The 16,075-nt window shown below is 37.3% G+C and overlaps 1 protein-coding gene across 2 annotated transcripts in view; it reads left to right on the top strand.

Moving 5' to 3' along the window:
- The first annotated feature begins 214 nt into the window (after nucleotides 1–214).
- Nucleotides 215–16,075, top strand: part of LOC122966737 (myosin-11-like) — a 38,255-nt gene continuing 22,394 nt past the window's right edge. The window contains exons 1-11 of one of the 2 annotated variants that reach the window (XM_044331056.1): nucleotides 215–577; nucleotides 1,833–2,003; nucleotides 5,703–5,859; nucleotides 8,107–8,134; nucleotides 9,121–9,220; nucleotides 10,695–10,721; nucleotides 11,063–11,155; nucleotides 11,248–11,311; nucleotides 13,113–13,211; nucleotides 14,150–14,293; nucleotides 15,787–15,882. In XM_044331056.1, coding sequence (XP_044186991.1) covers nucleotides 416–577; nucleotides 1,833–2,003; nucleotides 5,703–5,859; nucleotides 8,107–8,134; nucleotides 9,121–9,220; nucleotides 10,695–10,721; nucleotides 11,063–11,155; nucleotides 11,248–11,311; nucleotides 13,113–13,211; nucleotides 14,150–14,293; nucleotides 15,787–15,882 — 1,141 coding nt within the window. In that variant the 5' untranslated portion in view covers nucleotides 215–415. The remainder of the gene's footprint in view (nucleotides 578–1,832; nucleotides 2,004–5,702; nucleotides 5,860–8,106; nucleotides 8,135–9,120; nucleotides 9,221–10,694; nucleotides 10,722–11,062; nucleotides 11,156–11,247; nucleotides 11,312–13,112; nucleotides 13,212–14,149; nucleotides 14,294–15,786; nucleotides 15,883–16,075) is intronic. The other variant, XM_044331055.1, reaches the window with a different exon arrangement.

Genomic DNA, 16,075 nt, shown 5'->3' with positions numbered 1-16,075 from the left:
TAGGCTTTGACATGTTGGATAAATGACTGTTTTACCAGTGAGAAGAGTGTCGTCGTTCACAGTGAAGCTGCAATGATTAATCAATTGATAGAAGATTAATTGGCAACTATTTTATTAAAGGAATAAGTCATTTTCAAGGAAAAAATGTCATTTTTCCTTATTTATTATTTCATTTAATTGAAAAACTAGTCCTAGTCACAGTTTTCATTATTTGATTTCTGCTCTGTGTGGTGTCAACAGGCCAGAGGTCAAACAAAGGTCAGAGGTCAACCCGACTCCCATCGACGCACCAGAGGCCGACCCCGTCGCCAGTGACGATCCAGACGTCAGCTCGACCTCCTCTGAACCACCGGTGACCGACTCCGCCGCCCGAGAGCCTCAGGTTGATTCAACCGCCGACGGTGATATTTCCAACATGGCCGACCAAGCCGACGACAGCAAGTTCCTCTTCACGGGAAACGACTTTCGCAACAGCGGGGTGGCGCAGGCCGACTGGGCCGCCAAGAAGATGGTGTGGGTGCCGTCGGAGAGGGAGGGCTTCGAGCCGGCCAGCATCAAGGAGGAGAAGGGTGACGAGGTAATGCACGCCTGATGATGTCATCGCTGTCAGACGGTGATGCTGTAGTCACATGACGTATTTTAACCCTTTAATGGTCCTACCCAGAGTTCATCTGGGCGACGTATTTTAATACGTTTCAATCGACCACACAGTGTTTTTAGTTATGACACTTGAGTTGATCAATCTGCATAAATTTGTCTCCATTAAAGTAAAATAAAGTGATCAGATTATCGTACTTGGCTTTATTGGATCATTATTGCCAGAATAATAATAATTAATAACCATATTTTCATTGAAACGTCTAAAAAAATGTACAAAAAATCTAAGTAATGCAATGATTTCAAAAGAATTATGTTTGATTCATCACATTTACAACCGTTTTATAATCAGAAAAGTTTGCAATTTTTAAGTTTTGGTTAAAAATGAAAAACAAACGTTAGCACCTTTATCGCTAACGGACATTTTAACTGATTATTACAAAGTCATCAGACATTTTTAGGTATTTACATCTGTTTAATAATCCTTTTGAAACTTATTTAATAAAAATGATAGGATTACCTCCAAAATAAACATGATGCATGCTGGGAGTTATTTTAACTTTCTGGTAGGAATCCAGATGATTCTGGAGATGTTTTGGGGCGTAACACTCTTTAAATGACTGTCAGAGAGGTACAATTAACTTATCAACAAGATATTACGTCTCAAAACGTGCTCTACTGAACGACTGAGAAAACCATTAAGAAGTTAAGTGTCTACATGGCTGAGAAATCACCAGCAGAAATACAGCTGTGCTTCACTTATTCTCTAATCCTGTTAAAAAAAAAAATCACATCTGCAGGAAGCTGAAAATAACCGGGTTGGGTTACATCAGTGCATCTTCACACACCGACTGATCCTGTTTTAACCAACCAGAGTCACACACATTTTATTTATGTGCTTATACTGAATGTCTGATAATCTGAAAGAAATCTGACTTTAATCTGAGTTTAATCACTTTTCCTTCAGCTCATCGTCCAGCTACATGTACACATGTGGATTATTAGAAACAGAGGAATTGGATATAGTTTAAAGATTTAAAGATGTAGATGTAAACAGGCATAAATTGGCATAAAGTTATATACAGATAAACTGTTAAACTGTTGCTTCTTAATCCCACAACATATCAACATTTCACAGAGCTGCTTGATATCAGGACATATTTATTAAGTGATGTTATTGTAAAATGATCAAATATCACAGGAGGATTTATTGCGGAGGTGGTTTCTGGCTGCAGGTGCTGGTGGAGTTCTCCAACGGTCAGAAGACGAAGGTGAACAAGGACGACATCCAGAAGATGAACCCGCCCAAGTTCAGCAAGGTGGAAGACATGGCCGCCCTCACCTTCCTCAACGAGGCCTCCGTCCTCAACAACCTGCGAGAGAGATACTTCTCCAGCCTGATCTACGTGAGCAACACACACACACACACACACACACACACACACACATATGTGAGCCCCCTTACTGACATATTGGCTTCCCTAAACCTAAACCTACACCTGACCTTAACCCTTAAACCAAGTCTAAACCCTCAGACAGCCTCTCTGAAGGAGTTATTGAACATACAAACTGGATATTTGGACTCAAAGTGGACATGAAACGTGCATGTTTTGGCGCTGGTAGTGTGAAAATATATTTAAAAATATGTTTTTGCCTAAAATTTGATTGTAAAAAGTTGTTAAAAACACAGATAACGTCACTAGCTATATCTAGCTAGTGACGTCACTGCCTGCGTAACGGGGTTGGTCGGTCGGTTCCGTTGAACGCCACATGTTTTTTGAAAATGGAGGAAGATGAACTCGAAAGGCCCGTTGAGTCTGTGACAAGTCCCGTTGCATACGAGCCAATAAGGTGAAGGGAACTGAGCAGCGGTACGGGTGGAAAATCCCATTTTTAGGGACCAAACAGTCAAATTCTGCTTATTTACTAAACTTGTCTTCAGAGAGATTTTGCACAGGTCAAATAAAGAGAGAGTGATGATTGTGAAAACTGCATCTTGGGCTCATGTTATGTATATTTTAATGTACATTTTTAAAGGATTTATCACCACAGACTGCAGAAAAAACTGTTTAAACATTTAACGTCTGGGAAAAGTAGATGTAAAATCAGCCGCAAAGTGTTTTTATCTTTGAACAGAAAATATTAAATTTCATCAAGTCCTTCTGAACATCTCTTTAATGTGAAACCTGCTTTTTTAATCCCATAAAGTGCTTATTGACATACAAACCAAAGGCTGAGGATAGTACAGATGACACTACAGTACGATGGACCCAGTGTTCTTCTGCCAAAAATAAAAACTGACTGTCTGTGGGAAAAAACGTCAACATTTCAGCCTAAATATGAAGAGAACAGCATCAGAGTGGAGGTCAACGGGTGACCACAGACTCCCTGTTAAACCCCAGCGAGTTGTTTAAGGACTGTGTTCAGAGACTCAGGATGTACTGGGAGGATCAACGGCTTATGTTTTTTATTATTTCAGTCAGTCTTACAAAGTCTAATAAGGTACGGGATGTAAAATTAAAATCCAAGCTTATGTATCTAATACAGAACTGCCATGAAGATCGGTGGGAGATAATAAGTCGTGTCCCTTCGCTCCATATATGAGCAGAGAGTCTTTAAGCGGCCCAAAATAAAGAAAGTCATACCCTGAACTCTGAATATGAGCTGGAAGATGACGCAGAGTCCCAGAAAGTAAACTAATTATGTTTCTATTCATGGCAACGTTAACAGAGATTAAAAAAAGCAACAATAACCGGCTGAAGAGTTTGCAGGATATACATTTCATGCAATAATGAGTTTTTATGAAGATGAATTAATGCAGATTTACGTTCATGGAGTTTTATGTTGGTTATTTTTGAGACGATACAGTGAAAAAAGGAAAAATGTCTCTTCATGAAGCAAAAACATTCAGATGTTTTATAAAGTTCTGATTCTCTCAAATGTTGCAGGGATTAGTAAAGATTATTTACCATTAATTACATTAATAATACTCTTTATTTGTTAGTTATGATCCTGGACAGTCGTTACTTCTAAAAAAAAACCCAAAAAAACTCAAACACCCCCATAGTAAAGGGGAAAATAAACAAACAAAAAGATAAAAAACACAACAACAACAACAATAATAGTAATACTTTTGATTAAGAAAAAAATTAAATAAATAAATAAAAGGTGAGTTTGGCTCTGTGGATCTTGACGTAAACACACACAGTTTTTTATTATATTTCTATATAAGTTTATTAATTGTTTTGTCAGTGCAGCTCCGTCTGTATCAGTTAAAGTCACAGTGAAATGAGAATTAAAGCATCTTTGTCTTCAGTCATGTGACGTATAATAATAAGTAATAATAATAAGTTTATTTAGTGTAGCATCTTTCACAGAAATGAAATTCACAAAGTGCTTCACAGGAACAAGAGTTGAAAATAAGACCATAAAAACATACATAGTGTAAAAAACATCTGCCACAAGTTAGAATAAAATAAAATAAAAAATAAATAAATTTTAAAAAATAGAATAAAAATGTGTCTGAGAAAATCACTTAAAAAAAAACAAATAAAGATACAGAATCCAGATATAAAGTCGACTAAATATCAGCTGACTGCATCATTAATGGTCCTAATTATAAAAGTAACACTACAGGAAGAAATAAAAAAGGAAAAACTGCATTATAGTTACAAGAAATATACAATTACATATATACATATAAATAGTATATATATACCTATAAACACAATGTTTTTTTTTACAATATGTGCAAAATTAATATGTAATATATAATGCAAAAAAATGTAGCAGTGGGAGTGAATGATATGTAATGTGCATAAGACCAAAAATAACAGAATAGTTCAATGTAGATTTCACAGATACAGATTAATATATTGAACAATGTTCAATCTATGGATGAATAAGAATTTATCTTATATCAGGATAAAAGATCATTTTATTGTGGTGAATTTCCATAATTGTAATAATCATGAATCTCCTCATATGAGAGACTTGATGAAGCTCGTTAACTGATTGATGTTGAATTGACATTAACCTTCATCTCTTCAGTCCTTCGTCATCATGTCTGTAAGAACGTGAATGTTTGTACATCAGGTCGGATTCTTTTTATTAATGTTGGCGAGAGTCTGAATGTGTCCTTGTTTGTTTTTCACTTATAACGATGTTCATAAGAATATTCTGATGATTATCAGGATAATATAGTTAATCATAATTATTGTAGCCAGAACAATCTAATCTATAATATGTAGCTCATGTGAATAGTTTGTTTTTTTGTTATTTCTGTGATGAAACATCTCAGGAGCTCTTGATGTTTAACTTGATGAAGGTTATTAATTATTAACATTATTTACATTCTTCACCAACGATCAATAAACCAGATGATCTTTGGCTTTGTTGGTCATGAAGCTGATTTACCAACATGAATTAAAACCCAAATATTAAAGAGTCAATAACTTTATTGACCCCAAAGGTCAATCGTTTGCAGCAGTACAAACAGAGGAAACAAACAAAACACAGAATGTATAAAAAAAGATTTAAAATCATATATACAAGTCAAAACAGTTAAAAATGTAAAATACAAGAAATGCATGCATGTTTTAAATGGCCACATTCTGTCAACTTCTGTTCATATTATTATAAACACATAATAAAACACATGATGATAAGTTATCATGAGTATTATAACAGCAACATGAACAGCTGATCCTGCTGTTATGGCGTTCTGTCATGTTGTTTGTTGTTTTTGTTTTTGCTTCGATATTTTCTAAAATGTAGACTAAAGCTGCAACGATAAGTGCAACTATTCTGATAATCGAATAGTCATCTAAGCAGAAATGAAACATTTGCTGGTTCAGAGCTGTCAGATGTGAGGATTTGTTGCTATTCCTGGTTTTACATGACTGTAAATTTAATATTTTGGGGGTCAAAAAAAGGACAAATAAGACATCACCTTTGACAGAGTTTAGTTTTATTGACAAAACAATTCATCAATAATAAAATATAATCATAAGTTGCAGCACTAATGAAGGCATCAGGTGGTCACAGGCAGCAAAACTCAACACACGAGCTGACGATGTAAAATAATGCAGAATTCTTCTTCCCAGACGTACTCCGGTCTGTTCTGCGTGGTGGTGAATCCCTACAAGATGCTGCCGATCTACTCTGAGAAGATCATTGAGATGTATAAAGGCAAGAAGCGTCACGAGGTGCCGCCACACATCTACTCCATCACAGACAACGCCTACAGGAACATGATGCAAGGTGACTGTACTGACCGATCAATACATTGTTGAGTTTCCTCACAGCTGATTTCATTATAGAATTAACAGCTTTTTTTTAATGGAAAGTGGTTCAAATGTGAGATTGAGGTTTAAAGGGTCAGTTCACCCAGTTTCTGACTTTTCCTACAGCAGCTACGTTCGGTTTTATCTGCTCTCTGATTTGACATTTCTGCCTTCAAACCGATACAGTAGAGCTGGATGGAATTTAATTAACAGTGTTCACAGAACAGCCTGACTCATACAGGATGTAAAAGGTTCCCTTAAAGTTGTTTTCCTTACAACTGGTGGACAAACATGACGTATCGACGGCCGAAGAGCAAAACCTCCCATCTGCAAAATGCACTTTTTTGAGAAAACTTGATGAAAAACAAGTTTTTTTTAGTTTTCTCAAAAAAGTGCATTTTTCAGATGGGAGGTTTTGCGCTTTGGCCATCGATATACAACATGTACACTGATATACCTGCAATTATCTGGGCTCTAGTTCACAGCATGGAACCAGGGTTATGTTAGTGTAACTTTACTAACGTTATTAACTGCAGACTACAAGCTGCTGACAGGGAACAGCAGGCAGGTGAGAGGATGATGTAGAAGTTGACTGAGAGTTAAACGTAAGAAAAAATCCCAGTTCACACAAGCTGCAAACCACCAACCAACTCTCAACACTGACTGGAGGTAAATGATAAAATATATTTTTATGTTATTTGGGTGAATTGACCACTTGATGTTGATTCAATTTCACACAAATAAGCATGAAAACTCTCTGCAGAGTGAGCTCTGTGTTCCTGATGTAACTATGTGTTTCTGATGATCTGAATAGAGTGAGACACACAGAGAAGCATAAGTTGAATCAGGGTTTCTGTCACATGCAGATACAATGAACAAGCCAACTTGAGCTGGGATCTTTTATACCTTATACATATGTTTTCCATTATCAGTGGAGTTATGATACGGACCTGTCAACATGTCAGACATCTTGGCGTCGTTCCTATCAAGCTACTGAATTTACAGCTGAGGGCCCCTCGCTAGATGATGCTCCAGTTTGTCTTATTGATACATGAAGACGGTGCCTCGACTGAAGGTTTCTTACATTCCTTAAGATGCAACACAAAGAAAATACCTGATATCACCTGACTGACTCGGCCCTTATTATTATTATTATTATTTTTAATTACATGTTTTTCTCTTTAACTCCATATTCATCATATATGTTATATGTTGTTGTGAGTTTATCACCACCACCATTTGGGACAATAAAGTTCCTAAACACTAACAGTCGCTGGGTTTGGAGCTCAGTGGCAGCTGATTGGTTACAGCGTATAACTGCAACGTCCCTGATTGGACGTCACCTTTAAACCTTTGTTTCCTGTCTGTTTCTCCACTATCAGCTGTCAGATGAAGGCACAAACGCCCAAAAAAATCACAGACTGACCCAGCGTGGGTCAATATAGTGATATATTTTACATTTTTATGTTCTATTTTACATTATTTACTGAGTACTTGACTTGTGATACTTGTATTCTCTCTTAACTTGTATATTTTGATGTTGTGTTGAGCATCTTTTTTTCTGATTTTTCTGATTCTGATGCAACACTGGGTTGAAATAAATCCAGTAACCCAACAGTAATATTAAAAGTGAGTAGAGTACTTATTAGTTTGTGACTGACTACTACTGCTGCTGCTTCATCTATCTACTATTTTAAGGACAAACAGTCACATTATAGTACGATATGCCTCCAAAGTCCCAGTTTGTTGTATGTAACGGTGGTATTTTGTATGTTGCAGTCTCTCACAGCACTTTATGAAACAGCAAACGCACAGTTACAAACTAAAAGTCGAGCGGTGGCCCCGACTGAAGCCTCGGAGCGTGCTGTCTCGTCTCCGGATGGTCCACCGGTGACCTCAGACCAACTCCGTACTTTCCATTCAGCTCCAGGATGGCCATACATGGAGCAGTGAGACAAGATTACAGCGACGGAGCCCCCGCATCCACCTGCTATTTTTAGCTTGATATGAGTGATGGAGACTAATCTCCCGCTGAGAACCAGATCTCAGAGCCGGGTTTTGCTATCGTGTCCGCGTGAAGTGGCACCGCCTCAGAGTTCATGTTTGGTCTGTTCGGCTTGGCTTCAACTAAGGAGTTCGGCTCAGTCAACATTTCACATTATTTCCCCCTTTTAACATCCCTCCCTCCCTCTCTCTCTCTCTCTCTCTCCTTCTCTCTCCACAGACCGTGAGGATCAGTCTATTCTCTGCACGTGAGTCAAAACATACAATATTTAACCTTTTTTTCCATCACACTGAACCACACATGTGATCACACTCACACAAACTTGTCTCCATCATTTGAAGGGACACTGCATTGACTTACATTTATTCCCTGAAGACCCAGTTCATACTGGATATTAAAAGATCCTTCAAATGTGCTTACAATTGAAGTGATGGAGGCCAAAATCCACAGTGTGTCCACACAGTCATTTAAAAGTCTCTGTGAAGCTTCTATTCAGCTTCAGCAGTCTGAGTTAGTCATATCAAGTGGATATCTGACACATTTACAGTCTTTTTAGCATCAAATTCCCTCTTTGTGTTTCCTCGGACAGTGTTTCCCTGTTGAGCTGCAGGTGGAAGTATAGTAACAAAAAGAGGAACTTTGGCACTAAAAAGACTGTAACGTTGAAAGATATCTACTTGATTTGACTCATTTGGACGCTGAAGCTTCATATTAGCTTCAGATAAACTTTTGTCCTCCATCACTTCCATTATGAAGGGATCTTCAGTATGAACAGGAGGAATGATTACAGCAAGAAAAACAGCTTTAATGTTCATTTGGGCTCCTGACTGAAAAATTGTGAACTCGTCCTTTAACCATAACCTGAACCGTTGTCCCCAAAAGGGGAGGCGAATCCCCACAATGTGACAATGTAAACAGATTTATGTATCAATTAATCTGCTAATTATAAGTGATTAGTTGTTTGGTTTATAAAATGGCAGAAAATAGTGCACAGTCCCCATGAACAGCTTCCTAAAGATTTAGTTTTCTGTGTGACTCGACAATTAATCAAATATCAAAATTGTTGCTTATTATTCTGTCAATTGACTCACTGATTATTAAACTAATTGTTTCAGCCCTAATTGACTGTACATACCAGCTACAGTTAAGAATAAAAACATAATTTCCTTCATACAATCCTGATTGTGTCTCTTCTCTGTTCCTCGTCTCGTCTCTTCCCATCACGTCTCCCAGAGGTGAGTCTGGAGCTGGGAAGACAGAAAACACCAAGAAGGTGATTCAGTACCTGGCCGTCATCGCCTCCTCACACAAGGGCAAGAAGGACGTCAACCCTGTGAGTAGAAACGCCTTCAGAAACTTTACCAACGTGCTTTAAGAGATGCTTAGAAAGTCTTCACAGCAGCTAAATAATGAGATAAAAACATAAATAAGGTCTGCTCCTCTCAGGTAACTCTTTTAGATCTTATCTAGGGGTGCAACTAATGATCATATTCATGATTGATTAATCGGTCTATTAATGTTTCCAAGTAGCAACTTAAAACGTCTTCTCTCACAGAGAACTAAAGAAACCACGAAATATTCACATTTAAGAAGCTGGAATCAGAGAATTTGAGCATTTTTTCTTAAAAATGACTCGAAATGATGAATCGATTAACAAAATAGTTGTTGATCTGTTGATCTGGTGCTCTCCTTTAATTTCACAAATATAAATATTAGGTTATAAGTCATTATTTTGCCTTAAATGTGAATCAGAATTACAGCTAACCTGAACCTTTTTCCATACAGCCCTCAGGTCAGGACCCCTTCTGAACTGAAAGGGTTACAAACAGTATAAATTTCAGTGTATTACACACATGAATTGTGGTTTCATTAAAGACTAAAAGCTCACCTAAAGTCCACATGAATGCACTTTTTTGAGAAAACTTGTTTAAAAAAGAATTTTTTTTTTAATATATCATATATATACTATATTACTTTATCATGTGGTATTGTTTACAGTCTGTTTGTATGGTTATTATGGTATTGTTAACACATAATATAGTAATATAGTCCAAAAACAGTGTATTATGTATTGGGTATCCTTACCCTCTGCAAGAAAACAACAAGTTTTTTTTTAGTTTTCTCAAAAAAGTGCATTTTTCAGATGGGAGGTTTTGCTCTTCGGTCATCGATATGTAGAATTAAATGAAAAAACGAACAAGAAGAAAACAAATATGTGCATTTTTAGCAAATATATAATGTGTGTTTCAAGTCAGTTTCAATGCACTTTACATCACTTTTGGCTCTATAATGAATTTAGTCTGTTTATTTATATTTTACACATTTTATGATGAAGCTGTTCCACAATTCAGTAAACTTAAGATATGACTTACCAAAGCTGTGATATGAAACAAAACTGTAATTTAATCTGAAGGCAGTTATATTTTACATGTTTCAATGTACATGACAGGATTCAGTTGCTGCCGCTGCGACCAAGGTGAGGAAACAGATTAGTGTTGTTTGTGTTTCTGCTGCTGCTGGAGCTTCATTTTCACTCATCAAACTGTCTGAAGAATTAAAAAAACAGAGACATCAGTAGACTTCATATCTTTCCCAAAAATCCTCCATATCAGCCGCTCTTTGCTCAGCTTCATATGATCCGGGGATGAACTATCTGTGGGGTGTTTGTTTTATGGTGTTTCATTGACGCTTGACTCTGCTGCTCTGCTGCGTTTCAAGCTGTCGTGTGGGTGTCCAGTGTTGAGTAAATGTCATATTTGATTTTCACTGGTTTTCTAACCAGTTTGTGTTTCTTTCTGCCAAAGCAGCAGCAGCAGGCAGGATCTCTGGCTTATGTGAGTATAAAACCTCATACAGACATGTTTGTGCACATTAAAATTACTTAGATGTGTGAGTTGTGTATATTGTATTGTTAACTTTGTTTTATTTGTCTTTATTGAACATTTAGCATCATAGTGCATTGCATAGATAGGCTACACATTTCCAACAACAATAAAAAATAACCAAAAATAAAATAATAAATAAATAGATAACATTTAAATTATTATTATTAAACATTAATCCATGATGTCATTATAAAATTAGCAAAGCCAGTACATACATAAATGAATAAAAGGTGATAACAGGAAGACGTTATGGTAGTTGTTTAGATGTGTAACCTTGTTTCGGGCTGCAGGGGGAGCTGGAGAAGCAGCTGCTGCAGGCCAATCCCATCCTGGAGGCCTTCGGTAACGCCAAAACCATCAAGAACGACAACTCCTCGCGATTTGTGAGTTTTTAATCCACCGCAACCATTTGGTCTTTTAATTATCTCAGTAACCAATCGAGTCCTGAAGCCGCTGTCGTCATCTCTGTCCACAGGGAAAGTTCATCAAGCTCAACTTTGATGTGACCGGCTATATTGTCGGGGCCACCATCGACACCTGTATCCTTTTCAAGAAAGAATTTAAATTTTCATGTTGACGCCTGGGATTTTCTGTATCTTTCCTGCCTGATAGACCTCAGCTGTTGTCCAAAAACTGTTCCTTCATCACGAGGAATTCGGTCACATTAATTGGTTTAGAAACGGCTCCAAAGACTAACAACAGCGATCATGGAAGTAACCACCGTGATGTCACCCATTGGTTTGTGGACTCCGGTTTTGAAGCCTTGAGTTTACATTTTGACCGTCGCCATCTTGGATTTTTGGAACCAGTAGTGACCATACTTGGATGAGAAGGGGGAGCTGACCCTAACACTAGCTGCTAGCTGCTAGCTTGGTTAGCACGGTGCGTTTACAGTCTATGGTTAACTGTGATAATGCTAATGCTAATTTTCGCTAGTGAAAAACAATTAACTTCAATTAACTTTCATGAGCTGAAAACACACCGAAATAGCGACAGCAATGCTATACTCTGTGAATCTGGTGTTACGCCATGGTTACATAACCTAACCGATGTTGTCACCATGGTAACGACTTGCCTCCGATGGCACCCACCTGTCACTCAAAGCAACCACGCCCTTAATTATGCGTAACTTTAAGCCTCAATAAAATTTACACGGGTAAGTTATATAAAAATTCACCCTATGTACAGTTGTCATGAACGCGGGAATTAGCTACAGAAACCAAACCATTTTTTGTACCAGGCTGTAAAAGTGTTTATTTCTGCTGTAAATTTGGGTATTTTATCATGGAGGTCTATGGGGATTGACCTGCTTTTAGAGCCTCAAGTGGCCGTTGGAGGATTCACTTCAACGTTGGCTTCATTTTTCAGCCCCAGAGGTTGCAGTTTGGGCTCTAAACGTGAGAGTTATTGACAATAGGAAAAATATAGAAAATCACCAGCATTATCCTTTAAAACTACTAGTAAACATGAATTAGACAACCAATTATCATTTTAAAAATATAGAATTTATTTATCCTTTATTCAACCAACAATAATTACACAACAAATAATGATAAATAAATATAATAATAATAACAATAAATAAAAAATACATTATGGAAAACATAATACAAAAAATCTTGGAATTAAAAGATCAGAATTTAGCAAAAATGAAATGATAGAATTGTGACTAAAAGTGATAATAAGAATCATATGTGAGAAACAAGCTGAGTTGTCTAAAACAACCAATCTAATACTATCAGACAATGACTTAATGACACACTAACACACAACACAAAACATCAGCAGCCAGTCTGCAGGCGGAGGGAGCAGCGTACATTAAAAAAACTCTTTTACTCAGTTTCAGTGCAGACTTTGGAAACCGTGAATGAAAATGAGCCCTGAGAATGAAGGACAAAGCTGTTCACACATTTTTAGTGAATCAATTAAAATAGATAAGGTGGTTGTAACCTGAAAATTGGAAAAAAAAGTATTATATAAATTAATGGAAATATAATGGACTGCATTTATATCGTTCTATCATCCAAAGCGCTTTAATATTTGCCTATTTGCTACTGTGCAAGGTGAGCAAATGGGATTTAGTATCTTGGTCAAGGACACCAGACTGAATCATCAACTCTGTGATTAATGGACGACCCACTCGCCCATGTGAATTAAAGGAGTATTCCACCAATTTAGCATCGCACTACTATAACTTTTTTGGACGCAGGATGGACAGTTTTTTTAAAAAATTGGATCAAAATTGATGGAGCAGAACCAGAGATATTTATATATTTCTTTGTTGTCAAAAAAGATGTGACAGACATGGTTATCTGCTTAACCCTCTCCTGACCGGATCAGACCTGCTGGAGAAGTCTCGCTGTATTCGTCAGGCCAACACCGAGCGAGCTTTTCACATCTTCTATTACATGGTGGCAGGAGCCAAAGACAAGATGAGGGGTGAGCAGAGACAATACGAGCAAAAAAACAAACATAAACTCTTCTCTTACGTTTAGATTTTTTATATCCTTGAAGGAACAATATGAGATTTCCTGGGAAATCCTCTTGTTTGCTATCTTACTTAGAGTCAGGTGAGAAGGTGGATATCCATGAGGTGTTTAGCCTAGCTTAGCACAAAAACTGGAAGCAGGGGGAAACTGCTGTGCTAGCTCCATGAAAAGTGAAAAAAGACAAACATTTTACATTTCTAAATCTTCTAAATAAAGAAAAGATACATGGTGTGAACTTTAGAGTTCTTGGAAGGTTTTTTTGATGGCAGTTTCCATCTACTTCCAGTCTTCATGCTAAGCTAGGCTAAATACATCATTGACCTTTGTACTGGACACACAGAGAAGAAACTGATAGACAGCACTGTGCAAAAGTTTTAGGCACTAAAAGTAAAGTGAGAATGCTTTTTTAACTTGATACAAAGTTGAGTAAACAGCAGAAACAGGTACTCGGCAGCTCGGTTGTTCCTGCGTCTTGGAGAAGTTGCCACAGTTCTTCTTCTTCTGTGGATTTCAGCGTCTCAGCTGCTTCTGTCTCTTCATGTTAATCCCAGACTGACTCCATGATGTTGAGATCAGGACTCTGTGGGGGCCAAACCATCTGTTGTCTTGTTCCTCTTGTTGTTGAAGATAGTTCTTTATGACTCTGGCTGGATGTTTGGGCTCATTGTAATGCTGCAGATTACATATGGGACCATCAGACGCCTCCCTGATGGTGTTACGTTATGGATATAAATCTAAACATCTATACGATATAAACTAAACTGCCTAAAACTTTTGCACAGTGCTGTAAATGTTCTCTGCTCTGGGTTTGACAGCTAACAAATTGTCCATGTTTCATTAAATATCACCAATACTGTCACATGTTTGCTTGTGTGTGTGTGTTTTTAGAGGAGCTGCTGCTGGAGGACTTCAGCAGCTATCGTTTCCTGATAGCGGGACACGTGGAGATCCCGGGTCAGGAGGATGACGAGATGTTTGATGAGACTCTGGAGGCCATGAAGATCATGGGCTTCACCGATGATGAGAGATTAGGTATCACACTGCTCAGTGTTTCATATTTGTCTGTCCACCCAACCATATTCTAACCTTCTTTACAGTTGTTCATGTTGTCCAAATCCTGTCAAGAACTTGCTGTCTTAACAGATGAAGAATTTCTTTGTCCTCTGACACATAGACAACCATTTAAAAGGAAACCTGTGATGCAGAGCTATGCAGCTGCCCAGCACACCTTTGACTTTAATTTAACTTTAACTTTAATGTAGTAGCTGATCACAAACAGGTTGCACCAGCTTCATAAATCCATCACTAAGTTTGTGAGTAAAATCCATCTTAAATTCTCTTAGATATGTAAATCATGCTAGGCAATATCTGTGTCTTTGTAGCATCACAAGCTTTAACATCCAGAAATGACAGTTTTAGAAGCCAAAAATATAAAATAAATCCGCCAAACCTTTGCAGAACGTAGGTCTGACTTTGTTTTATTTCTATCTGCTTACCTGGAGAAATATGTGTGTTTTAGCATTAGTCATGTAGTTTACAGTGAGAGGGAAATATGCCATTATGCTAAGCTAACCAACGTTATTTGCTCATTTAGATCAACATTGTTTGCATAAAGTTTTGTAATTTGAGGTATATTGTGTTTTCTGTGTAATATAATAAGTCAGGTCAGATATGTTGACCATATTCTGTATCAACTCTTTAGTCTTAACGGCTCAAATATTAGCATGCTAACATTAGCTTTGTCAGTTGGTTCAGTCAGCTAGCTTCAGTTAGTAGCCTCGGTGTAAACATTTAGTAGCATCTCATCTCTGTGTAACCACTACGTAGTTGTTGTAACTGGTTTTAATTTAGTGATGTGTAAATCTTTATTTAGTAAACACTTATAGTACATTATAACAAGGATAAGTGTGATTTTACAAACAGCTGGAGCACTTACTTCCCCAAGGATATCATTATCTCTGATGTCCATCACCAATAAATCTCCATAAATCCACTTAGAGATCGTTTGAGAATCATCACATTTTTTAAGTTTTCATCAATCCACATAGTTGTCTATACATCCGCGGCTACAATACAAACAGGAACCGCTAATAGCTAAATTCAACTTACTTGTAACGGCGCCAATTTACCAAAATGTAGACAAATATCGACTAAAAACGAGTCTGAAAAGAGAACAGCAGGTTTTATTTTTTTCAGTTGTATTGGTTCCCAAATAGGCCGATATATTGTTGTTTGCATGTTATCATGTATCAGATTAGTAAAAAGATTTTTATAGTTTAAGCACAAGCAGCTCTACCTGCCAAAACACATCAGAGATCCACTTTAAAATACGTTGCTCTGGACAGGATTTAATTTAATTGTAATTGCAGTAGACTGGATTAAAATCACCTCCCCAAGAGAAATAAATACAGTCCAAATGGGGCTTAAGTTAAGGTAAAATCTCTTTCAGGACATCTGTAAACATGCTGGAGATTTATTCACCATCTTGTTGTCTTTCTCTCTTGCTCTCCTCTTCCTCGCTGCAGGCATGATGAAGGTGGTTTCCACTGTCCTCCAGCTGGGCAACATCAAGTTTGAGAAGGAGAGGAACAGCGAGCAGGCGACCATGCCTGACAACACCGGTAACCGTTTTAAATATAACACTAGTACGGTAAATTAACCAGTAGTGGGGAGTAACTAAGTGGTAGTTATACTTTACTTTAATATTTCCATTTCATGCTACTTTATACTTCTACTCCACTACAATTTAGAGGGAAATATTGTACTTTTTACTCCATTACATTTATTTCACAGCTTTAGTGACTAGTAACTTTA

The sequence above is a fragment of the Thunnus albacares genome, chromosome 17 (assembly GCF_914725855.1).
Source record: "Thunnus albacares chromosome 17, fThuAlb1.1, whole genome shotgun sequence".
NCBI classification, from domain to species: Eukaryota; Metazoa; Chordata; class Actinopteri; order Scombriformes; family Scombridae; genus Thunnus; species Thunnus albacares.
This window is presented reverse-complemented; position numbering and strand designations above follow the sequence as displayed.